The sequence below is a fragment of the Stegodyphus dumicola genome, chromosome 1 (genome assembly GCF_044657685.1).
Source record: "Stegodyphus dumicola isolate Sdum_Otavi_A_Nest chromosome 1, ASM4465768v1".
Taxonomy (NCBI): domain Eukaryota; kingdom Metazoa; phylum Arthropoda; class Arachnida; order Araneae; family Eresidae; genus Stegodyphus; species Stegodyphus dumicola.
In genome coordinates, this window is record NC_140768.1 from 116703598 (window position 1) to 116729965 (window position 26368).

General features: G+C 29.9%; 1 protein-coding gene across 3 annotated transcripts in view; it reads right to left on the reverse strand.

Annotated features, from left to right (window-relative positions):
- The window catches only part of LOC118195959 (sphingomyelin phosphodiesterase-like), a 203475-nt gene that overhangs the window by 56842 nt on the left and 120265 nt on the right, over positions 1-26368 (reverse strand). For 2 of the 3 annotated variants that reach the window (XM_085819714.1, XM_035367306.2), the window contains exons 2-5: positions 21975-22247; positions 17075-17269; positions 8259-8420; positions 1045-1272 (exon numbers count right to left, since the gene is read on the reverse strand). In XM_085819714.1, coding sequence (XP_085675840.1) covers positions 1045-1272; positions 8259-8420; positions 17075-17269; positions 21975-22220 — 831 coding nt within the window. In that variant the 5' untranslated portion in view covers positions 22221-22247. Of the gene's footprint in view, positions 1-1044; positions 1273-8258; positions 8421-17074; positions 17270-21974; positions 22248-26265; positions 26344-26368 lie in introns of those variants that run through there. The other variant, XM_035367307.2, reaches the window with a different exon arrangement.

The window sequence follows — 26368 nt, forward strand, 5'->3', positions numbered from 1 at the left end:
GCATTGCTTTTGTATATGACATATTATATGAAAAGGTAAACTAAACATATTGTCATGAGCTACAATACTGTTGATGTTTCTTTGAATAATATGTCCAAATAAGCAGAAAGAAATGAACAAAATTTGATGACACACAATAAACTGTGTCCACAGCAAAATAAATAGCTGAAGGACAACGTGGATTTGAAACAATTTCTTCGAAAATATAGTAAGTTCCTCAAATCACTCTCAAGGTAAACCCTAATTCAAAGTTCAGCTAAACACTAAATTTAGTTCTGATTCAGAAATAAACTCCCTAGCTCAAGAACCTGCATTTATGTACTGTAGTATGGGCTCTAGAAACTTCTGTGAAAATTGGACGTAAGGCTTCTTTATGTGTTTTTGAAAATCCTCCTGAAAGTTCACACACTGGTGAAAAATTGCCAAATGCCACCAACTTGATGATAAATTGCTGCCAAGCCCCATCAGGTATGAATTTACTCATATTTTGTATTATGCTTGAGCTATTTTTACAATTTAAATGCTCACATATCATCAACTGAAAGATCTGCAATTCTATCTAATAAATAAGCATCTAATAAATATAAAACACATGACCATAAATTAAACACAAATAAATGCTAAAATTCTTGTTTTGAAAGCAGTAAATAATGAAGTAAAATGATACACAGTACACTACAACAATATACGGGGAAAATACAATCCCAAAGGATATAAAAATTTACAATTTGATAAGCAATTAAATATGGAATTTAGTAAATAAATCTCACAATAAATAATTAATTATACTGCACAAATAGCTAGTAATGCATATGTCATCTTATGATGTAAGAAAATTTTGAGAATGTGAAATTATAAAATTTATGATGTGAAATAATAAAATTTTATTTATGTGAAATAATAAAATAATAAATTTATTTTAAAATAGATTAAGCTATTTTGAAATTTCTCATAAAAATAAACATTCACTGAAATATTTTTGCTGTAAATTCTACTCATCACAATACACGCAGATATAAATCAAAATCTAAAGTAAAATATTACCTTATGGGTTTTGTTGATGTGATTTAGCATGTTTTCTAATGTACGTAGAGGAATATCACAGTTCCTGTAGTCTCCCCAATATCCAGCTGCATCTGAAGGAACGGCTGGTGTTCCGGAGGCTTCACGACAACACAAGGGTTCTCCACAGTTTGCTTCACTCCCTTCTTTATAGAAAGGATCCAGATGGACATCAGAGAGATGCAAGACACGCAAAATTGGAGCATTCTTCTGTGAATATCATGATACAAGCATATTACACCAAAGGTAATAGAAAATAGCCAAATATGTATGCCACAACATTCCTGATTGGGTATACAATCGAACCACAATGTAACAAACCTCCAGATATGATAAACTAGCCTTTCGGTTTTATTTAGTTTGCTATACACTTAATGCTATTTTATGCTGTATGACAAACTTCCAAGATTATATGAAAATCAGATATAACATATGGATGTCTTCAACTGAACCTTTTTTTTTTTTTTTTTTTTTTTTTGTATTTCTTCTAGAATTGGTGCAAGTTTTATTCAAAATAGTATTAACCATTGAAATCATCTACATTTAGGATGTTAGGATCCACATTCCATCTATAAAGAAAAAACACCTTAAAGTTACTTGCTCTTAAGTCCCAATCACATTATGCTTCGGCTACGTGGGACTTGATGTCGAAAGGGACAATTCTTAGAACCCGCACAATTCCAAGAAACCCACATAGCTAGGTTACCATTTTCACTTACTACAAAGACTTGAACGCCAAACACTAATAAATTATCACTCAGATTGGGATCATGTGATGCTTTAGAAGCAGAACTTTCATCTGATTGGTTGTCTCTATCCGGGACAGAGGTCCAGCCGAAGCATTTTCAGTGAGGTTTGAAAAAATCCAGTGTAGCTGCAACATTGTTTCCGTAGCTAGGTGAGACTTCGCTTCAGGCAGGGCTCTTTTATCTAGGATTCCTCTCAGTTAAATCAGTGCCTCTACAATCTCGTTTCTCAGAAAAGTCTAACCAGGACTGTAGTCAAGTGTAATACCTTCTTTAGAAAGGCTATGTGAGACCAGGGCTAAAGGGCTAGTTCATCAGCTTCTCGCGGCTGAAACCGAAAGAAGAGACTGATGACGTAGTTTGGTTCGCTTGGTCAGTTCTGCTGTTCAGTTTCTTAAGCATTTGCTTGAGAATCAAAACGCTTTGAAAAATAGTTTAATAAACAATATGAGCCGAGATTTTAGCTCATGAAATTGCAATATACATGCATTTATATATGAACTAGAAATGTATTTACGTCATACCAAATTAAACTCTAATATACGTAAAACGTAAGTAAAACATGCATAAACATAACTATTTTTTAATTAACACATATGCGTAAACATAACTAATTTTTTAGGTCGAGTGTACCCTAAATGTAGTAATTCTTTTTCATAATCATCTTTTTAAATATATGTAAATAGTAGCCCACCGATAACATACGTAAATTTCTACATTTACGAAGAATTCTTTTTGCATTAAAATATAAGTTAGTCACAAAGTAATTTGCATTATAGAAATATTAAATAAAAATATGCAAATACATTTTGAGAATACATGCTAAAGACATTACACATCTATCTAATTAAAAATTAGTTAATGCTAATAACAGATTTCATAACACGTTAAAACGAAACAAATTTCACTTCTTCCATTTTTGCTTTTCAATTAGCATTGATAATAAGTAGCAGAATTTTGTAAGCTTTTGCAATGTCTATTATGAGAGCATTATTATGGAATATCAGTATCAGTATTATTATTTAACGTCATTTACTCAAAAAATAATGAAAATATTTTAAAATATTATTTATATATTTTGGAATAATAGCATGTATTCTTACATTTTAAAAGTATATGCTCTGATACTAATTTATGTTTATGCAGAATTTCATGGTTTATTTTATATAGTAAAATTTAGCAGTCTAAATTAGTATATAATAATATATAATATTTTATATAGTAGTCCAAATAATTAAATGAAACATGCATAAATGAGGTCACAAATTAAGTGAATAATAAACAAAGTGATGATTCAAATTATTATTTTTGGTAGGAATAATATGAATCAACTTACATGATTTTTTTCCCTACATAGTTTGGTTCGATAATCCTCTATTACTCTTCATCCATTTATTTGCTTTCTGGTCAGCTTTTCTTGCCAATACAAGGGTTGGATTCCTATTCAAGTGCCGAACCCTTATAAATGTTCGTAAACGGAAAAATAAACGAATTGCACTCTTATTTACGGAGGGAAAACGTTTCTCAAGTTCAGAAATGAGATTCTGAATTACCCCGCTACCTTTTCGAAAAGAACTGTCGTGAAAAGAACGGAAAACATTTTCCATTTTCATCATCGTTTCCATCCAAACTGGTGATGGTACAGTTAATCCTCCTTTAGATAATAAAAATATGCAATTTGAGTCGTTAGGAATATCTACGAATTTTTTTGAAATTTCACCCAAAGTAGGATCTTTATCTTTCACATGATATGCAATATAACCTGCCACATAAGCGAGCGATTCTTGTTCATATGCAGATATATCTTTCCTTGAATCATAAATTTTGGTTTCCCAAGGAAGTGACATACATTCATCATAGATGTCTTCGTAATTAATTAAATCATCTTCGTATAAGGAAGACTCAAACATTTGTGCTTTTTCATTTGAAGAAAAAACTGTTTCTAACAGCTCTTTTGTCAAATATGCTTCAACTTTCTTCACATCGTCACAGTCATTAGCATTTGTCTTTAACGACAATTCAGGCAATTTGTTTGCCAATAGCAACCTTTTCAGGCGAATTATTACGTCTAATGGAGATGGATGGTCATTAAAACGCCCTAGACCCCAAATCTGGCTGAACAAGCTTTCTAATACATCTTGAGTCAGTCTTGATGTTAAAACATATTTCACATTTATAGATTTTAAGTCGTCAAATAAACCGAAAAGCGAATTTATCGATATGATAATACCTTTCTGAAAAGGTAACATTGTCTTCTTTCCGCATACTCTGAGATCAAAAATCATTTGCTTGATCTCAAGCAGGCTTTTAAAGGCTTATTGCTAGGGGGTAATGGTACACTACTATTCATAATGTCAAAAAAATCATCAACCATTGAAAAAATATTACTTGTTGCAGCATTACCAGTCAAATGCATAATTGCTTTAGCCGTTGTGGAGGAAAATAATGCTTTTGCTGGTGCTACTTTCTGTCTCTCGTTCCCTTTTACAGATAAAAATTGAGGTTTCAGTTTATAGCACAGTTTAATTTCTCCGATATCTTTATGGAGTACTTCATACATAACGTCTTTGTTTATAATTGTACCATTTCTGAGAATAAAACCTTATCAAGAAAATGGTTTCTCAAAAGCTTTATGCAATGCGGCATAACAATATTTTGGTGCTGAACTTGGGACTGTAAAAGAAAGATTTATCTGTTGAAATTTGTAATTCTTTCCAAAGGGTCTGACTACCTCCCATGTCAGATACAATTGCTTTGACTCGAAACCCAGACGATTTAAGTGCAAACAAAATGGAAGACAGAAGATTTTCCTTCATTTGATGATCAAAATCAAAATTAATGGGCTGTTTCCATTGCGAAATGAGTCCTTGAGCCAATACATATTGAGTCTTTTTAAAAGGACCTAATATCTTATCTAATTTTGAATCATAACAGAGTCTTGAATCTATATGAATTTCATCGAAACTTAATAATACGCATAATCTTTTTCTGTCAGTTGCATTTTGGCAAGTTTTTTTTTATCAATAACAGTACATCATTTAAAATGCCAGGAATGCAACTGAATCTTGAGCACCATCTTTTCAGTGTACTTGCACTTGGAAGCGGAATACCCATTTTTTCTTTCCAGAAGTTGTATGACTTTACGGATAATGATCTGATTACTATGCTTTTTGAAATGTCGTCTGGAGACCATTTAATTCGCTTTTTTTTTTCATTAATGCATTTATTTAAGTTTCGGTAAATATGTTTTGAATATACGTTTTCATTTTTCTTAGTTTTTCATTTTCTTGATTCACTTTTTTAATGTCTTTCCACAGTTTCTGAACTTTTTCTAATATTAGTTTTCTATTCCTTTTAAATCTTTTTCTTTGCTGGGAGATAGTTTTTAAATGCTGCTTTCTCTCAGTCTGTAAAACAAAAACCTTATTCTCAAGAGCTGATAATTTTGTGATTAAATCATTCACATTTTTCTGGAGGTTGGAACAGTTACAACATTGCTGAGTAATATTATTTTCAGTGATCTCCTCATAGCTATTATTGTTATCGTTTTGAAGTTCCAGACATGCCTTTTTAGGACTTAAATTCTGAATTCTTTCAAATGCACTTTGTAAATTTTTTCTTTTTTGTTGCCTTTGCTGCCTTGGTGTATTCTGATAAATAACCAAGCCAGGAATACAAGCAGTTGGAATAGCAGTTGACTTCAGTATCTTTTTTGTCGGTAATCCTAGCAACCTATTTTTCATATCATCCTCATAATCAGATTCAGTGAAGTGATTACTGCATATTCTAACACTCTTCGTGTTAACAATATCCGCTCTTCAACACCTATGCAACCATTCTTTCGTTAACTGAATATTTTTGTACGGAAATCTATGAAATACCACGCTAGTTTCTTTCGTATTATGATACATATTGCTACAGGTAGCAACGGCACAAGATACCATTTTTTCAATGATTTCAAGAACTTTCTAAATACAAAATCCCTTTAAAAGTATCATCAGTTATAACTTTCAAGTCAAAAAAAAAAAAAAAAAAAAAAAAACTGTTTCTCTGAAACTAACAGGGTTAAAGAAAGAGAGTCCGCTCTGGTCAGTCGACGACGGGACGAACCCAGTGACGTCACATAACATCCGGTATTCTCCCCAAGAGGGGTTCGTGTCGGCATCGTTCTTCTCAAAGGGATGACCCAGCCTTTCTCTTTCTTTAGCCCTGATGAGAGAGAGATATGAGACCCAACTGCAGGATAATGAGGACCAATAAACATATCTTGGGACACCACACCACTGAATCAAAAAAGTGTTGGGTTCTCAAACCCCACTGAAATTCTTTGACTGAGCTGTCAAACAATACTCTATTCAAGGCTGATGATATGATGGAAATTTTGAAAATTTCATTAATCAGGGAGAGAGGAAGAAATTAACTTATCAGCTTGCTTTACAGTTGATTCTTTTTTAAGAAATGAAAATTTTTCTATCGTTATAAGTTTTTGTTGTTTGAGTACAAATGTTTTAAGTTTTATTCACAACAGGGGTTTAGCATTCTTTAGGTCTTTTGTAAGACATAGCATATTTTTTATAAAGATTACGGAAACTTTGTATTGCAACCATACATTTTTGAGAAAAATGATTGTGTTCTCATTAGACACTGAATAAGACACTGTAGGTGATGAAATTATCTCTCTTTTCATCTTTTCCAGATGAGCAAAACTCTCACATATTCTTTAACTAAATTCTCTGCATGCTGTTTCTGGGACAAAAATGCATTCACATGATGATCTATAAATGTAAAGCTTCTGCATTAAAGATAATGTGAACATTATTTAAAAAATAAAAAAATGTGCACTGCCAAATCAATATCTGCCAGGAAATACAGTTTATCTAAATCTGCAATTTAAATCATTAAAAAAAATTTTTTTTTCTCCAAATTCTGGCAGTGAAAAAATTTGGATATGAGAAAACATTGAGAAACATGATGGATAGGGATGTTGAAGAAGCATAACTGAAATAAACTGCTTTTCAAAGAAGCCATAATCAGCCAATATTTGGATAAATGTTCCAGACAATGACCAATGTATTTGCCAGACACTTTGGAAAAACATGAAGAAAAAAAAAAAAAAAAAAAAAAAAAAAAAAAAAAAAAAGACAACAAATATAATAACTGCACTTAATAATAATTGCAATTGACTCTAGTATGACTTTTTTTTAATTCAATTTATTTATTCACTTATTTCAGTATATGTGACAATGTTAATCAGTTTTTTCTTTATTTCTCATTCAACTTTTTACATATTTTTGTGACACATTCCATTTTTTGAAATCGTATAGCAAGCCAAACTTCCAGTCACTTAAAGGTTGTTACTAAAGCAAGGTTCGACATTATTGTTATATTTACATTAATTTATTTTGTTCAGCAACTACTTTTTTCATTTAAATTAAGAAATTTTCTAATTTGCAATACAGTAGGTACCGCTTTGTGTGATCATGTTTGTTCATGACCATTTTGATAACATTAATCAATTGATTACATTAAGTGAAAAGAAATACATCTTTTAAAATATCAATGGAATTTTAATTCTGAAATATCAATAGAATATATCTTTCAAAATAGCAATAGAACTTAATATAAATATAGCTAGACAGATATAAATACTTACTTTCATAGTAATGTAATTATGGAAAAAGTCATTAATAGTCGACTGTTTGGAATTCCTACATAAAAGTTCATATTTTGAATTGCTCATAATGTTTCTGGAAATTATTTTACCAATGCTGTGCCTCTAATCATAGGACATTCCTCCTCTCTTCAGAAAGTTCACCAATTTCAGCATCTTCTTTAGAAAGCTTATCACACTATGTGCTTGGATTTGTAATCCAGAAAGTGACAGGAAGATATCTCTATCCATTACCAAATCTGCTGCTTGAGGTTTTTCATCAATATCCGTCCAAGCACTAAATTCCTAATAATTCATGCCAATTGAAAATGTCTGTAAAGCTTCATTTTTTTTTTTTTTTTTTTTAATTTTATTATTTATTAAAAGTTTGACATTATTAAAACAGATCTTTTTTTTTTTTTTTTTTTTTTTTTTTTTCTTCTTTAGATGTGGTTCCATGAATTTAGTGTTGACTTAACTAAAAAGCAAGATGCTTGATGACTTAACCCTTTACCTGGTAACATAGCTCAGTCATTTAGTGATTTCTTTGCTTTATTTTGATACTACCGGGCAACTTTATTTTTATTTGTTGACATTACTTTAGTTTAAAAAAATCACTGCATAATAGTATTTTGATAACATGAACCATCTTGTTGGTCACAATAAGCAATATATTTTCTATGTTTACATATAAAATCTTCGGCAACTCAATAACGATATCTGAATGATAAACTTAACATGATCACATTAAGCAGTGCCTGCTGTACTTTCTGAAGTCAAAACTGAAAATGATTGCGTACCTTTGGTGGTAAAGGTGGCTTAACAGGTGGTTTGGGGAAAGGAGTCATAGGGATTGTCCAGTTATGCAATGGATTTACAACATCTCCGCATGTTCCAATAAGAATGCCACAGAGTTCACTTGGAGCCAAAGCAACATTAGCTAATACTAGAGTTACTTCTCTCTAAAAAAATTACATTTAATATTATAAAATAAATAGAGATAAAATAGTTTTGAAGCATGTGTATAAAACAAACAAAATATACTAGTATGATAAAAACTATAACACAGACTTTTGTGAAATTAATATACTTTAATAAACTATAGAATTTAATGAAGCAGGACATAATAGATAATGGTGATTATTTTATGTTAAAGCTAACAATTGGATTTTTTGCCCCAGATGTGTTATTATTCTTGATCCTCACATTTTTGTTCAAATCACTTTTCAAATAAAAGGATGCTGCCATCAAAACTTATCACCATGCATTTATTTTTGAGGATATTAATACAGAAAATTTTAAAATACATAAGGCAGCCCTTAATAATCCATTAGGAATCTAGAAATATGCTGTTTTTAAATATTTTGGGATTGTGCTATTGAATTAATTTTATCTGGCACAAGTGAGAGAAAATGATGTTCAATAAATCAAAGACAAAAAGTTAATAATAAAAAGCCAAAAACAGTTGTGCAAGTCAACATCCTATGAAAACTGAACATTGATATGATTAACTGAGCAATAACTGAAAAAAATTATTGCTCGAACTTAACACTGTATCCAAAATTCTAAACAAATGTTGATTTTAAATATTCCATGATTTTTATAGTTAAATTTTATGTAGCATAAGTGTGAAGAAAGTGAAGTTTAAGAGTAAATAAGCATAATGTAAAATTTAACACATTGACTGCCATGCACATTTTATGTGGTTAGCCCATGGCATCAACATGAATTTTATTATGTGATGCATATTATCTTGAATATGATTTACAGAAGATAAGGTGAGTTAAACAGTCAAAAGTCGTTAACTCGGACACCCATAATCCAGAATGATCTATAATCCGGACCTCAAAACTAAAATCTTTCTGCGCATGCGCCGTATTGACGCGTGCGCGCAAGACCTTTACGACCGCACATATGCGTCTGCGCAAGCGCAGAATATGTTTTCGCGTGCACGTTTAATGTATAACCGGTGGTATAAGCTAAAATTATCTAATTATCTATTTCAGTTAATGTTGATGATTGCGTTGTTCCTTAATCTTCGAATTGGATCCGGCTTATTATTTTTTGCAGACTGTAAGAGCAATTTTATAAAAGTAAGCTTGAACTTTCGATTATGTCAAATAGAATTTCCGATGCTGGAGCTCCCAAAGGATCTACAAAATGAAAGTATGTTTCGATGTATTTGCCAGACAAAAAAACAAAAAGTGGAATTGCTACAAAAAATGGATAAAGGCATATCCTTTGTTTATCTAACCGTTCCGAAATCTGTTTATCAATTTCACGCTGCTCTGCGGGGGGGGGGGGGCACGTCGCAGGGCACAATGAACTGGAAGTTGATCTGTCAGCACTATCGTTATCTTCAGGGCAGATGTTTTTATTTTATTCGGCTTATAATTCCTTACTATATGTAGTATTTCATCTCGATCTACTCTGTCTTTGATATGATTTAAATCAAATTCCTCATCATTATAAATATCACGAATACAAACCAAATAGTTTTCTGGTTGCAATTTTCTAATTTTGGCTATGCGTAATGTATGCTTTACGCATGCGCGCGTTGAAAGAAACGTTTAATAAAGTAAACAAATAAATATTAAGCTTCTTTTTTTTGTAAATTTTGACACCCTTTAGATCATAATTGCTCATTATTTTATAAATTACGGTTTCATATTTTTTATTTTATAATTTCTGCATGCCATCTTACCAGATTTAAACTGATGATCTATAATCTGGAAAAATCGATAATCCGGAATCGCCGAAGTCTTAACGAGTCTGGATTAAAGACTGACTGTATAATCATGTTTAATGCATTTTTCGTGGTCCCCGAGGCACTGTAGACCATTTGTGTGATTTATTATTCTTTAAACCATTACAGTGCAATGGTGTTATTTAAAAATTTATGAGTAATGATATTTACTTTAATTATGTATTTTTACTATTGGTCGCATCTGCAGTCAGCGGTAGCCCCCACCGCACTGTAGCCAACTGAAGTGCCGGCCACTGGTAACCCCCCATGGCAGTTAACATGTCATTAATAAAGACAATAAAAGTTGAGTCAGTAGGATTGAGACCAAAAGCAGGCTGGTGAACCTGTGAGCTTAGTGAGAGCATAAAAAGCTTAACAACCCTCTGTTGTGATGTTAAAATCCAAATCCTTTCAGACTCCCCCTTCCTTTTATTTTGTTTTCTTTCTTTCTTTTTTAAGTATTTGTTCTAGCTGAGATTATATAACTATATGATTAATCTTGAAATGAAGTTACTATTTAATTAGACCAGTAATCACAATAAAACCAGTCTAACTAAATTGCTTATAGCAAACATTACCTACCATATTACTTATACAGTACAAAATCTTTAATCCACACTCGTCGGAACTTTGGCGATTCCGGATTAAGGGTTTCTCCGGATTATAGATCATCAATTTAAATCTGGTAAGATGGCATGCAGAAATTATAAATTTAAAAATATGAAACTGTAATTTATGAAATAAAGAGCAATTATGATCTAAAGGGTAACAAAATTTACACACACACACACACACAAAAAAAAAAAAAATATTGAGTATTTATTTGCTTACTTTATTAAACATTTCCTTCAATGTAAGTTGTTTAAGTTGCTTCGTTTTATGTGCTAATAACTTTCTCTTTAATTCTATAAACAGACATAATTTCTTGTTCAATTACAAAGTTCCGCTATTCAAGCCCTGTAATTGCTGTGCCGAGAATACAGTGAACAAACATGTCCTCTAAATTTCTTGTTTCTGTGTTGCTTCAGTTTCTAGAATTTCAGAGAGACCGACAGATACCGACAGATTTCAGAGATAGACCGACAGATATTTCAGAGAATACCGACTAACTTGTCAATCGAAATTTTTTTGTTTTCACTAATCTCTCTGCCACTTTCTTCATGCCTTTATCCATTTTTTTGCAGCAATTTCACTTTTTGTTTGATGGACATCAAAACATGCTTTCGCTTTGTAGATCCTTTGGCAGCTCCAGAATCGGAAACTCTTTTTGACATAATCGAAAGTTCAAGCTTACTTTTTATAAAATTGCTCTAACAGTCTGCAAAAAAAATAATAATAATAATAATAAGCCGAATCCAATTAGAAGATTAAGGAACAACGCAATCTGTAGCATTAACTGAAATAGATAATTAGATAATTTTAGCCTAGCTTATACTGTACGTTGTACATTAAACACGCATGCGTAAACGTATTATGCGCATGTGTAAACGCATATGTGTTTATATTCATGTTATAGTATTCTTAACTTCAGAATAAGTTGCATGCATATGATTGAAACAAATGATTCTTAACCCCCCAAGAAAAGTAGAAAATATTTAGTGGAATGAAGCAAAAAATGATCAAATTATAAAAATAACTTTGATATTTAGTTTGTGATAGAACAGATATATGAACGTCGCATTTATATAACATAATTGCAAAATTAAAACATCTTCAGACACAGTGCCCTTCAAAAGTTAAGAAACAGTAAGCTTTTTGTGTCTAATTAGAAATTGAAGCAACACAGAAACAAGAAATTTAGAGGACATGTTCACTAAAGAGTTCTTTAATAAATGTGACAGAGAAGGTTTCCGAAGTTCAACACAAACATGAATTACAACAAAAAATTGCACTCTTGGCAGAGTACCAATATAGTACTATACACAGAGTAATCCTTGCTCAAGCTCATCTAACAACCTTGGAGGACGATTCAAAGCAGCAACTTACAGTGGTGGCCAAAATTGTGGACACTTTTGGAAATTTTTATGTTTTTGAACTTTGTATACTTATAGAAAATGTTAAGTTTCGCAAAATGCAAACTTGTATATATCATTTTAAAGAGAATTTATTACTGAATTCAATACGAAACGCAAAATTCAATTATTTGCAATACAAAAAAAAAAAAAAAAAAAGTTATATGTACTTTAATATAAATAAAAAAACACAGTTATGAAGTGGTTTGTAATGTCTAGCTTTCCTGGTCAATCACTGTTTTTGTTCTGAGAACCAATCAAATGTTAGTAACTGCCAGTAGAAGCTGACATCATGTTTACACTTGAAACAATTCATTATTTTGCTTTGTTCTGTAGAAGGAGGACCTGTTTCTTATACACTGCAATTACAAGTAGGAATTTTTGTAAAAATTTTTAATATTTAGTCAAGAAGCAATGACATCAAATAAAAGAGTAGATTGGACACCTAGAAAGAGATGTAATATTATTTGGACTTTCCTATGCTGAAATAGCAAGACAGGTGGGTGGTTCAGTGACTACATCTGGAGTCCGAAAGTTTTGTTTACGATATCAGGAGACAAATTCAATAAAAAACAAAGAAGGAAAAGGCCAAAAAAGGTGCACCACATCTATTGATGACAGAAGAATAAAAAGACTACGTTTCCAAGATAGAAAAATGTCATAAGCAGCCATCAGAAGTGATCTGAATGATGCTGGTGTTTCTGTCAGTTCTAGAACAATCAGGAGAAGATTAACAGATGTTGGACTGAGAGGTAGAGTTTCACGAAAAAAGCCTTATCTTAATTTTCAGCAACGAAAAAAAAAAAGACTACAGTGGGCAAAGTAACACTTTAATTGGACAGATGATCAGTAGTCACAAGTTATATAGAGTGATGAAACTAAGATATCATTATTCGGTAGTGATGGACGAAAATATGTAAGACGTAGAATAGGAGAAGAGCTACATCCTGACTGCATTCAAGCAACTGTGAAGAACCCAGTTAGTGTTATGATTTGGTCATGCATGTCAGCAGATGGTATTGATCGCCTTCATGTCATCGATGGGACACTGAATGCCAGAAAATACTTTGACACTATTCTAGAACCAAAACTTCTACCTTCCATCAGAGATCTCTTTCCCAAGAATGCTTCGTTTATTTTCCAGCAGGATTCTGCTCCTTGCCACGCGGCCAAAATATCAAAAGAGTTGTTTCGTACAAAGAGCATTAAATTGTTGTCATTGCCGGGAATCAGTCCTGACCTCAATCCTATCGAAAATTTGTGGCACCGTTTGAAAACTCTTGTCCGAATGAGGCGCCCATCAAATAAAAAGGAACTAATTGAGGCTATAATTGTTTCCTGGCATCATGTAATAACGAAAGAAGAGCTTAAAACTCTTGTCAGCTCAATGGAACGTCGATGTGAAGCTGTAATCAAAAATAACGCATACCCTACTAAGTACTGATAACTCACTGCAATCATCACTATCTAATGTATATCGATAACTATTATTGTTTAACTTTTTTTGTATTGCAAATAATTAAATTTTGTGTTTTTTATTGAATTCAGTAATAAATTCTCTTTTAAAATGATATATACAAGTTTGCATTTTGTGAAACGTAACGTTTTCTATAAGCATACAAAGTTCAAAAACATAAAAATTTCCAAAAGTGTCCACAATTGTGGCCCCCACTGTATTTCCCTAGGTAATTAGTTCCAAAGATGCTCTATCAGATTCAGGTCTAGGGATTGAGTTGGCCATTCCATCCACTTCATACCGTGAGCCTTAAGATCTTCTTCAGCAACCCAAGCTCAGTGTAGTCAAGCAAAGCATTTAACTACCTTTGATGTCATAAATCTGTAGAAATTGTGTGGAATTGTTGAAAATGTATTGAACTCTAAATGACATTCCAAACTTCAGTGAAAAAAAACTGGAGATTTATCATATGAAAAATCAAACAAAATTGAAATATTAATACTGTGAAACTTATAGTAAAGTTAAAAGAAGAGTTTGCAATTAAAGCTAATTCTGAAACTTTTAGAAGAATCATTACAGCATATGGATACAATGGGCCATCAGGCAAGAAGGAAAGTCGTCATCAACAAGAAAACAAGGAAAATACACTTGGAATTTGCAAAATCTATGGTAATCTATGGTTTATTATATAAAAACAATCTTATATTTGTAAATAAGTCCCAGTTTAATACATTTAAGGTCCAATGGACAAACTGCTGTGTGACCAGCTGAGGCATAATGGTTTGGAGCTGTTTCATTACTGGGCTGAGAAATATAATTTGTATAGCATATAACATATATGAGTATAAATGAATAAATATTCTTAATGGAAACCTCAAAGCATGCGCAAGAAATTTCAAATGCAAAATACATTCATGTTCTATCAGGATAATGATCCTAAACACACAGCCCTAAATGTTTGTGGTCCTGAAGTTATCAAAACTCCTCCATATTCTTCAGACTTAAATCGTATCAAATATATACAGTGAGTTGGAGAAAGAATAAGGAAACATGGCATTTCTTCAAAAGCAATTCTTGGAGATGATCAGAAAAACTTTAACATTCTTATGTGAAAAAATTTAGTGGGATCCATGCCAAAGTCTATGAAAAGTTTAATTTTAGCTAAAGGATATCCAAAACAATATTGAACATCCTGTTATTTTCATGTTTTTATTAAATATAGCCTGTTTGTTCAAAGTTTCTAAATACTTATGTATGCTCTTTTTCAGAACCTCTTGAATAAATTATTTCTTTTTACCAAAAAACCTTTGAATAATTTGTTTCCAAAACAAGCAGATTAAAAAAAAAAAAAAAAAGATCAATAGCATATGGGGAAAAAAATTAAGTTATTTTGCTAGGATTTAGTAACTGATATTTGCAAACAAAATTGGAAAACGTTAAGTGTCAAAAAACACATGTGAGCCATGTTAAGTATAAAATTAGTTGAAAAAGCTTAGATGATAAAAACTTTTAATAATAAAAAGACCTAACATATAAAAATTTAATTATAATAATATACAGCTAACTAATGAGTTTAAACATAACAAATGTAATACATTTGAGTTTCTTCGGCATACTTGGATTTATTTACTAAAACTCTAAATTTTTATTAATTTGTGATATAATTAACTAGCAGCTTTGCTGCCAGCCTTCATCTGGCTTTTAAATGTACTGGAAAAATGGCTGAAGGGAACACCAAACGTAAAATTTAAAAACTGCATAGAGTTTTACTCTGCAGAACAACTTCATAAAAAAGAAGTTATTACGTATAATAAAAATTACAATGAAATAAGCAATATCCGTTAATACAAATATTAATTATCCTAATAAATAAATTAACCAACATCCCTTTGCAAAATCTTAAGAACTCAAATGGTATAAAGGCGGTTAAGAACTTTGTTTCCTAAAACAATGACTCAGAACTTTTCAATATCTTAAAAACAGTGAAATGAGCAATAAATAACATACAGGAATACAAAAAACAAAAAATTCTGAAAAGCAAAGTATAATTAATGATATTTTATCTTATATTTTCAAGAGAAAGAGAAAAAATTACAATGAAATAAGCTATATCTCTAATACAAATATTAATTATCCTAAAAAAAATTAACCAACTTTCCATTGAAGAAAAAAAAATCATGCAAAACTTTCCAATATCTTACAAACAGTGAAATAAGCAAAAAATAACATGAAAGAAACTCAAAAAACATAAAATTCTGCGCAGAATTTTACTCTGCAGAACAACTTCATCAAAAAAAATAAAAATAAAAATGTATTATATAAAAATGACAATGAAATATGCCAATCTCTTAAAAACAGTGACATAAGAAATACGATGAAAAATTGTTTTTTATCTTATATTTTCAAGAGAAAAAAATTACAATGAAATAAGCTATGTCCCTTAATACAAATATTAATTATCCTAATAACAAAATTAACCAACTTTCTGTTGAAGAAAAAAATCATGCAAAACTTTTCAATATCTTACAAACAGTGAAATAAGCAAAAAATAACATGAAAGAAACTCAAAAAAACATAAAATTCCGCACAGAATTCTACTCTGCAGAACAACTTTATAAAAAAAAAATCAATAAAAATGTATTATATATATATATGACAATGAAATATGCCAATCTCTTAAAAACAGTGACATAAGAAATACAATGAAAAACTGTTGCCAAACCCATATTTCTAAAAGAATGAAACTATTCAAAATGATGGGATTTCATCAAAAATCTATCAACAACAATAAGAAAGGAAAATTGTTGCCAAAATCACATTTTTAAAGATGCGAGATGTGAGAAGTGTACTCGGAAGCTTCATTTAAAAATTTTTTTAAAAATACAAAATATTATTATTTTTCCAAAATTCTTTTTGTAAAAGCAGTCGCAAGGATGAAAGTTTAACATGTCCAAAAATCAAAGAAAAATAAACTGTACATTTTTAAACATAAACTTTTTTAGAAAAAATACCGTTGAAAAGGTGTTAAGCTCCCTTTGTTAAATAAATTCGTATTGAATCGATTTGTTGAAACACAAAATTTATTTTAAGTTCGTAAAATAGCTAAGTGCCTACGTTTCATGACGATGTGAAAATGGAGTGTGTAGAGTAAAATCTCGTTTTACTATAGCCCATTATGTCTCAAAATGATGCGATTTCGTTACAAAACATAAAATTAAAAAAATTCTAATTTGAATTTCGAAAAAAATCGCTTCGAGGTGAACTGGCTCTTGTCTAGATGCACCTATGTACCAAATTTCGTAGCCGTGGGCCTATTAGCTTATGCGCAGCGCGAACGAAAGACACACACACACACAGACTCTTTGTTTTATTATATGTAGAGATTAATAACTATAAACATACTTTGAACAGCTTGCTAATTCCTGAGCAAACACGGGGAGTCTCGATGCGAAACGTTGTACAAATTTTGTCAGCAATATTTCCAATATCATTTTCTGATGCACCAGTTTTCACATAATATTGAAGAACAGAAACAGCAAATTCGCAAGAAAGGCAAAGTGTTGTGGATTCTACTCTTTTACCAATATTTTTGATAAGCTGAAAATATATTTCAGATTTTCAATGTAATTAATACTTTTGTAAAACTTAAAACAGATTTCAAACATTTAAATATAAGCACTTATTTGTAATAAACATAATAAAATTACAATTTTTGAAGGAGCAAATATAAATTATGTTATAAGAAATAAATAAAATTATAATTTGTATTATAAAAACTAAACATCTTGAATGTTTGAATAAAACATAACCTACAGCAATTAACTTTTAGACTTTTTATAAACATTTAATGCAGAAGGTGTTTACACATTTTTAGAATGATTTTAGGGTCAATTAATTAATGTTTAAAATGTAAAGATTGTTTTTTTAAATGTTTGCTTCGATAGCCTATTTATGGAGTGCAAATCTGCATTATGGTTTCCATGATAGAAAGGCTTTTCAAAACATTTCCAAAGGTATAGATTTCCATTCCCCTTCTATTCCAAAATCCATCATCATGATGGGTTTGTGCTTAGAAAAAGCTCTTTCCAGAGACCAAAGGCACAATAATCCATAGGTGATTCATCCATCAGGGTACTTTACAGGAATATGTTGAAAAGGTACATATGAAATACCTGTATCAGTCATCATTTTTACAAGGAATGCAACAGTTCTTTTCAAAGTATGACTTGTTATTTTGTCTTGATAAAGTTTCACTCTTCAAGAGTCACTGGGATAAAGAAATTAATTTCTTTTGTAAACATCAGATGTAAAACTTTCTCCTGATAGTACACGAGTTGCTTTTAACATAGCTTTCCCCTCTTTTTATTATTAATTTCCCATAGCAAGAGAATCCTGCTAACACTTATAAAACCACTACAGAAACTTCCTTTGCATTGATGTAACCAAGTTTGCATATATATTTTTCCCCCGTCTTTGTTTTCGATAATAAAGTGACTCTTCTGGTTGCAGTCATTTAGGTAAAGGTCAAGGGTGACTACGTATTTCCAGCTAAATAGTTTTCATTCAAGGTTCTACAAATTATTCTGCTTTGAGTCATATGCTTTGTCAAAAGCTAATGAGCATTATGTTTTTTAGCTTTCTTAAGTTGTAAATCTTGATTTATTTAGAAATAGAAACAGTACATACTTTTTTTTTTTTTTTTTTTTTTTATATTTATTTAGAGTCTTCTTTCTGTGCAACGGGTTTTTACCTTTTTGATCAAAATGTTGTTTTTGTACTTAAATTTTAATACCATGCATTTTTTAATGTTACCGAGTTATGGAATAGGAATATTTGTGTTCCGAAAGCATGAAAACCTATCCTTCAATTGCAATTACAATTATAAACATTCTGGGGATTCTAATCCATTTTTTCATATGTGATATTTTTAAAGATGAATAAATTTTAAAGTAGCACACAAATAAAAGTTACACTATCTGCACTAAAAGCTGCAGACTGAACTAAATTTTGTAAGTTTTTTTTTAATAAATAAAAATATATGAGTATGATATTTCCCTAAACATAAATATATAGACCAAGAAATATACAAGTAATTTTTGATATATATAAAAATACTAAAACATGAATCTTTGCATCATTTAAAACATTTTTATAGCTGCAAGTCTGTGTTTATGACCAACGGTTACAAAAAAAAGGCTGGGTAAGGACTTTAAAAGAATTACTACTCTTAACAAAATTATTGAATAAACAATTAAATAATATATGAGCACGAGGTATATCTTTACATCTTATTTTTATAAGTTATGAAGTAAATAGTTAGATAAAAATGCTTATGTAGTTTATTTCCCTTCATAACGCAACAAGTTTTAGCAAAATTTGCAGATATGATCAGTCATATATTGGGCAAGCTATTTTGTCTGGCAAAATGCATGAGCTACAGAATATTAAATACCAAAATATCAATGACATAGCACTTTTATATTTTTATCTGATATAACACAAGATGGCAAGACACATATTGCTAAATGCCTCCCTTACTGGGCATGCTACTTTAACTCTGAAAATACAATCACTGATGCCAGAAGAGGTGTGAATAAATTTAATTTTTTATCTCCAGAATGTTTATAATTGTAATTGCTAAGTAAGCTTTTAATAGTAATAATGGTATCAAGATTAACAGCATTTTTCACTGTTTCATTCAATTGTATCAAATTGTCTAAAGACAAATTTTGAAAATTTTACAAAAGTCCTACAAAATATAAAGGCTGATAGAGCTCTATAAACATCATAAATATATAAACATTATAAATCTATAAGCTCTATAAACATTATAAATATATCCTATAGAACATTATAAATTATCCTCTACAGCAGGGGTTCCCAGCTATGGGGATTTCCCTCTAGATGATGGAATGTATTCAGGATTTTATTTACCTGTTAAATATTTAGTTTTAGTTTATGAATACACACAACTATTTTCATTCGAGTTTTGATATTTATCAACAATTTGTATACTTTTCTTGCTTAATTTACAAAAACATCTTAGAAAATAATCTAAATAAATGTATATGTATTCTTTTTGTGAAAGAAGAGTTATAATCTTCTGTCGATTGTAAAAGGGGTGCAAGGAGCAAAACAGCTTGTGAATCACTGCTCAATAGAAATGCTGTACAGTACAAAGTAAATAATCCGGACTCGTCGGGACTTCAGCGATTCTGGATTAGGGTTTTTTTCCGAATTATAGATCATAGATTTAAATCTGGTAAGATGGCATTCATAAATTATACAATTAAAAATATGAAACTGTAATTTATGAAATAAAGAGCAATTGTGATCTAAAGGGTATCAAAATTTACAAAAAAAAAAAAAAAAAAAAAAAAAAAGGGCTTAATATTTATTTGTTTACCTTATTAAACATTTCTTTCAATGTAAAGTGTTTAAGTTGCTTTTTTTTGTGCTAATACTTTCTCTTTAATTCTATAAGCAGACATAATTTCTTGTTCAGTTACAAAGTTCCACTGTTTAGGTCCTGTAATTGTTGTGTCAAGAATACCGACTAAGTTGTTAATCGAAATTTTTTCATTTTCGATAAACTCTTTGTCACTTTCTATCGGAAGCGGGCATGGGTAAACACTTTACGCGCATGTGTAGCAGAAGCACACATTAAACGCGCATGCGTAAACACTTTACGTGCATGCGTAAGCTTGTGGGCGGATTATAGATCATTCTGGATAATTTGAGGTCTGGATTATAGATCATTCCGGATAATGGACGTCCGGATTACGGACTTTGTACTGTATTATAAAATTCTAAACATATTTTATTAAAGCTTTCAGAGAACCGAAGTATCTTGTTAGTTTCCTATGTACTAAATGGGGTATATAGAGGGGGAAAAAATGTTTAATTCATAAATGATTAATTATTTGTGAACAGAAATTCTTGGCCTTTTTCTTCTAGAATCTAAACATGCATATAATTCTAGCATGTAATATTTCGTGTAGTTTTTTTGTAAATTGTGAATTAAATACAAAAATTACATCTTGTAGAGACACAATATCAATTTAAGTCATAAAATTAAGCAAAAGATTATATTGTTAATTATAAATGACATTCTTGAAATAAATACCTTTGATGGTACCTGTACCCCCATAACAGAAATGGCTTACTAATTTTAATAAAATTTAACTATTAATGTATTTATTTTTATTTAAATATATTTGAAACTGAAAAATTATTGTTCTTTTACTGAAAAAAAGAAAAAAGAAATTTATCTCTTTATAAAGTTTTTACCTTCTTCTCCACATGCCACAGATAAATTCAATATCTGTATTAAAATATTCTAATCAAAAACAAAAAATTAATTTGTTATATTTAATCTGAAAAGGACATTTTGATGATTTTCTAATGCATTTAAATACCAAAAGCTTTTGCAGGATTTTTATAGAAAATTAAATCAAGAAATCTTGTTTAGAATTCTTTTTATATAATATAAGATTCTATACTAGAATACTCAGAAACTTTGAAAAATTGTTTTATAGAGTCTCTGCACAGATCTCTATAGATTACCAATACATATATCTGTAGTATCCCTTTACATAATTCTGTAAAAGCTATATGTAAAGTTTAATAAGATTATATAATATAGTTCTTACCTAGTTTGTAGAAAGGACTATAAACTCTAAAGGATTCTAAAGAAGCTGGACATTTAATTTTTTACATAATTCAACAAAACATTTTCATAACTGAGTCATATATGCACAAGCAGTTCATTTTAGGATTTTGAAACTTTTGGAATTTTTCTTAATTATGCATTAAACGTGTGGTAATTTGAGCAGGTAATTTGTTCTTGGCAATTATTGCACTTTAGGAGTTTCTACATTGTTTACTAGATTAAATGAAGATGCTACTGGCTTAGATACACTTTACAAGATGCAAGTGAAAAATATAACTTTGTGTAGTACGACTAGACATTTTGAAACTGTGGCAACATGGCCATTACAACTTATATTTCAATAATAATAATAAACTGCAGTTATTCCTCAGTTTTAAAGATTTTGTTTGCCACAGGTATTAGTGGAACTTGAAACAGGAAGTAAGCTTGAATATATTAAATTCCGAATCTCAATAAGCAAGCTTTTGTATACTAAATCTGAGCTGCTAAATTCTAATTTACACTCACACATTTAAATTGAATACTTGCACTTCAGAAACCTATGCATCATGTTGAACAATTTATACCACCATCAACACTTTTTAATATTAAATAAATAATAGAGTAAAGAGGAAAAATGAAAAAAATTACCTCTTTAATTTTTAATACATCAAACATATGCTTCAGAAAAAACTTTATATCATCATATGTGCCTTGCATTTTATTATTTTCAGCTCCTGATTTTGAAATAATTTCATTTGAAGGTTCAGATTTTTGATGAGAAACTAAAAAGTAATTCCATTTAAATTTACTTGCCGATACAGCAGCTCCATTTTCAGTATTTAGGAACGCAACAAACAAAATGGATAATAAGATACATTTCATAAGACAAGCCATTTTCCTTTATCTATGGTTCTTCAAGATCTGAAAATAAAAGACATTATTACATTTTTCAATAAAAATAAGATACATTTTATTTGCAAAACATTTATAGAGCATGATGTACACAAATGGTTGATTAATTATTCATGGTTTTCAAAAATGGTTATTCAGTTGTTATGTTTAAAAAAAAATTATTAAGACTTGAAAAAAAATCATTTAAACTACTTTATCTCTTGAAAAACTTAATAGCTTTAGTACCAATAAGTGTGGCAGCTTATAATTATATATTACCTAGTGTGATCTACGGAGAGTCGGCATACTGCATTGCCCTGGCATCACCTGAGTTTTCTCCCAACGAGCACCTGCATGCCTGGAAATCAAATCTAGTTTCATCTACAACCGGCACGACCCCTTGTTAATTTGACTGAACAAGAGCAACGTGCTCGCAGCCCTATCTCATAAAATGGTATACAGCATCTGTACAACACGATACATGGATGGTTTTGCGCTTGCATTCAACACTGTGGCTATTACAGCAGTTAATAATATACCATCATTTCACATTTGAAATGGCTCTTCTCACGCATACTTTAACCTTTGATCTTGAAACATGAATAGAATAAATGTTACCTAGAGAAGTGCTATGTCTTCATTTCATTCCCTTAAACAGATTTCTTCTTGCTAGCAATTTAAAATACAAATTTTAATTGCTAACTAAGGATTATGCTGTATGTTAAAATAACGAAACACACTATCCTTTAAGTCCTGCTGTAATTTTTTTGCAATATTCTTCTCCCCAAGTATAGCTTAAAAACACAGCTTGCTTAAAAAAAAAAGAGAGAGAGAGAGAGAATTTCATACTCAGTATCACACAAATCTAAAAATACTTTCTATCTATCAAACATCTCTTTGTTATTTCCTTCATAAATTCTGCAACAAAATTCAATATTCCTGCAGAAATTTTACTGCAGTTTCTTTCATTGCAGGCAAATTCTACAAGTGAATATTTTAAAATTAAGTTTAAGGCAAAAAACACCTTGGTTTGTTTAAAAAAAATCATTGGAACTTGGATTGGAATGCATACAAAAATGATGACGTTGCTTGACTGAAGGTTGATATACTGTTATGAACATGGTTATCCGAAGAATGGTTATGTGCATGGATGTCACAGTTTAGCACATTCTGAAAATCTCATAATTCTTACTAAAGTGGCTGCAATAATACTCAAGTACCTATTAATCTGTTATTAATCCTTCGAGTGGCAAAACTTTAGCGATTCATTTATGAAAAGCTGTGTTTAAATGTCATTCATCAGATAGATTTGTATCTTATATAACTTTTTTGACATTTAATCCATTAAAATAACATTTCAATTATTAAAAAATAAGAAAATAAAACATTTTAAATATCAATGCAATATATACCAAGCAAATAAAATAAAAGCAATATCACGCATCAAATAAAAGCAATCATGTAGTTCAAAATTTTAAACCTTTAAAGCCACACGTCTCATGATGAACATTGAATAAATACTTGATCTTTCCTACAGATCAAAACTGAAAGCGATTAAAAAATAAGATATACAAAAATAAAGTAGAAAAAATAATCAGCTGAAGTTCCACACGCTGTAAAATATCAACAAAATTTTACTCTTACTTTTCACTCTTATATAAAATATAAATGATGGTTATTTCTATTTAGCAACAAGAATAAAATATAGTTGAACATTAATATCTCAAAATGTATGTTGGAAAAAATATTTTCAGCATTAGTTCAATTACTTCTCCGACATATATTACAAAGTATTTATATATACACACAAACACATGTATATATATAATTTCCCTACATATATCATCCTTTGAAACCCTATCTTAAATTTATGATTCTTATGCCAGAGCTATTAATAAATAGTTCAATATTTATCCTCTATCTTTTTTTTTTTTTTTTTTTTTTCCCAGAGATTCTAAGTTGCCTAGCTGTTTGTCAGTCCAGAACTCCCGATTTTGTTTCTGCGTATTCTAAAAAACAAGATAATGAAGAAATTTCTATATCTTTATCCTCCTCCAACATAATGCTGACTGATTAAGGAAGAGCTAGAATAGATAACGCTTAATGTGATCATAATCAACATTATCATTCGTATATTGTTACTGAATTGCAGAAGTCCTACCCATTTACATATGAAAACATGAAAAATACATCGTTTATTGTGATCAACAATTTGGTTAATGTGATCAAAATATTACAGAATATACTATTTAAACTAAAGTGGAAAAATAAAAGACAAATGCACTAAATAAAAGTTAAAAATTGTTAAGTGACAAAGAAATGTCACCAACTAAAGGATTATTTCACCAAACAGCTTGCTTTCAATCTTAGTCAATCATTTAAAATTAGGCAAAAAAGCAACCTTAGTTTGAAAAAGATTTTGAATAACTCTTGTCAGTTTTCAAGGCAACTAGATACAGGTTCCTCTTCTTCAGGAGTAGAAAATAGTTCTCAATTCTTTTAGGCATCTACATACTAAGTAGCTACGGATTTCCAACATTATACTGTTTGTAGCATAAATACTGTTAAAAAATGTAGCATAAATACTGTTTAGAAAAATTTTTGAATAATGGCCAGCCTTTTCAAAGTGACATACTTGATGGAATGTCCAATCTCAATTATTCTGAAGTGTCTGTAAGCAAACTGAATATCTCATAATTGACTTTACTGTGATTAATCTGAGGAGTTTTAATGAGGTAAAGTAGAATATATTTCTATTAAAAAAATGAAATCCATAATATTTTCTAAACTGAACTAAGCTAAACAACTTCATAAAGGAAAGAGTATTTTAAAATTACATGAGGAAAAATCAGATTTCTGGAAAACAATGAAACAGTAACAAAGAATAGTCATCAAAAAAGGGAAATTTGTCAAAAGATATGCTTTTAAAAAAGTAAAATTAAAAAAGTCTAGCTTATAAAAATCAGTATACTATTACAAAATAAAACTACTCAGCTGAATTTATAGGGAAAAAAATCCAAATAAAATGCATTTATCTAATGCTTTTTCTATGAATACTATTAAATCTAGTAATAATACTTATTTTTTAGTTCACATAATTCAATGAGAAATGATGAAAATTCACATTTTAAAACAACATTAACTTCCGTTTTTGTACGAAATGAATGGGATCAAACTTTTAATACATTTTTAAGTACATATTCTAAACTACATAACATCAACAAGTACATTCTAAAATATATTTTCTCACTGGTTAAAAACACTCCATTCTAACTTGAAAGCTTTTAGCTTCACAGCATGTCTTTAGATTTATAATTTAAATTTCTTTCCATTCAAGCAAATATTAATAAATAAATAAAAACCGAAATATTTTCTGATCATTATTACATACTATTCCCCTGAAAATGAATTTGAAGACATCTCTATTCTCAGATTTTCTTTACTTTGAAAGAGAAGCTTATTCTTCTAATTCTTCCACTCACTAATGTTTTAATTCTACGTAAAAATTAGGATGCATGCAATAATAAACCAGAACTTTTCATTTGTTTATTCTTGTACCTAATTAGTAAATATCATGTACTAAGCTTTCTTAGTTTTAATACTACAAATTGCAGAATACAATGCATTTAATTTTGCTTATTTTGCAAAAATCAATAGTAAAATGCACATTCTTTATGCTAAACATAAAAGATAATAAACATTCAGTATGACATAAAACCATACAACCTTATTTAATAATTTCAGAGACATGTTTAATAGGAAAATGCAGTATTAAATTAAACGAATAAACGCAATGAATAGATTATTTCCGTACATTTCAGTTGGGAACTTTTGATATTTAAAACATAAAAAAAGTTATATTTTGCAATTTTATATACAATTATTAGCCGAAACGTTGGCTCATATAAAAATTTAATCACTGAGAACTATGAAAAAAATATTATGGTAGTTATTTAAATGATGAATGTAAATAAATATTACAAAATGATTCCAAATTATACAGATAGACAACATATTATGAATACACTTATAAAATAATTTTTATTACCGAACTACACATATTGCAAAACAATGCCATAATTATCACTCATTTAAAGACTACAAAATACAAAAAAAAAAAAAACCCTTTCAGACACTCCAAGTGAAAAAAC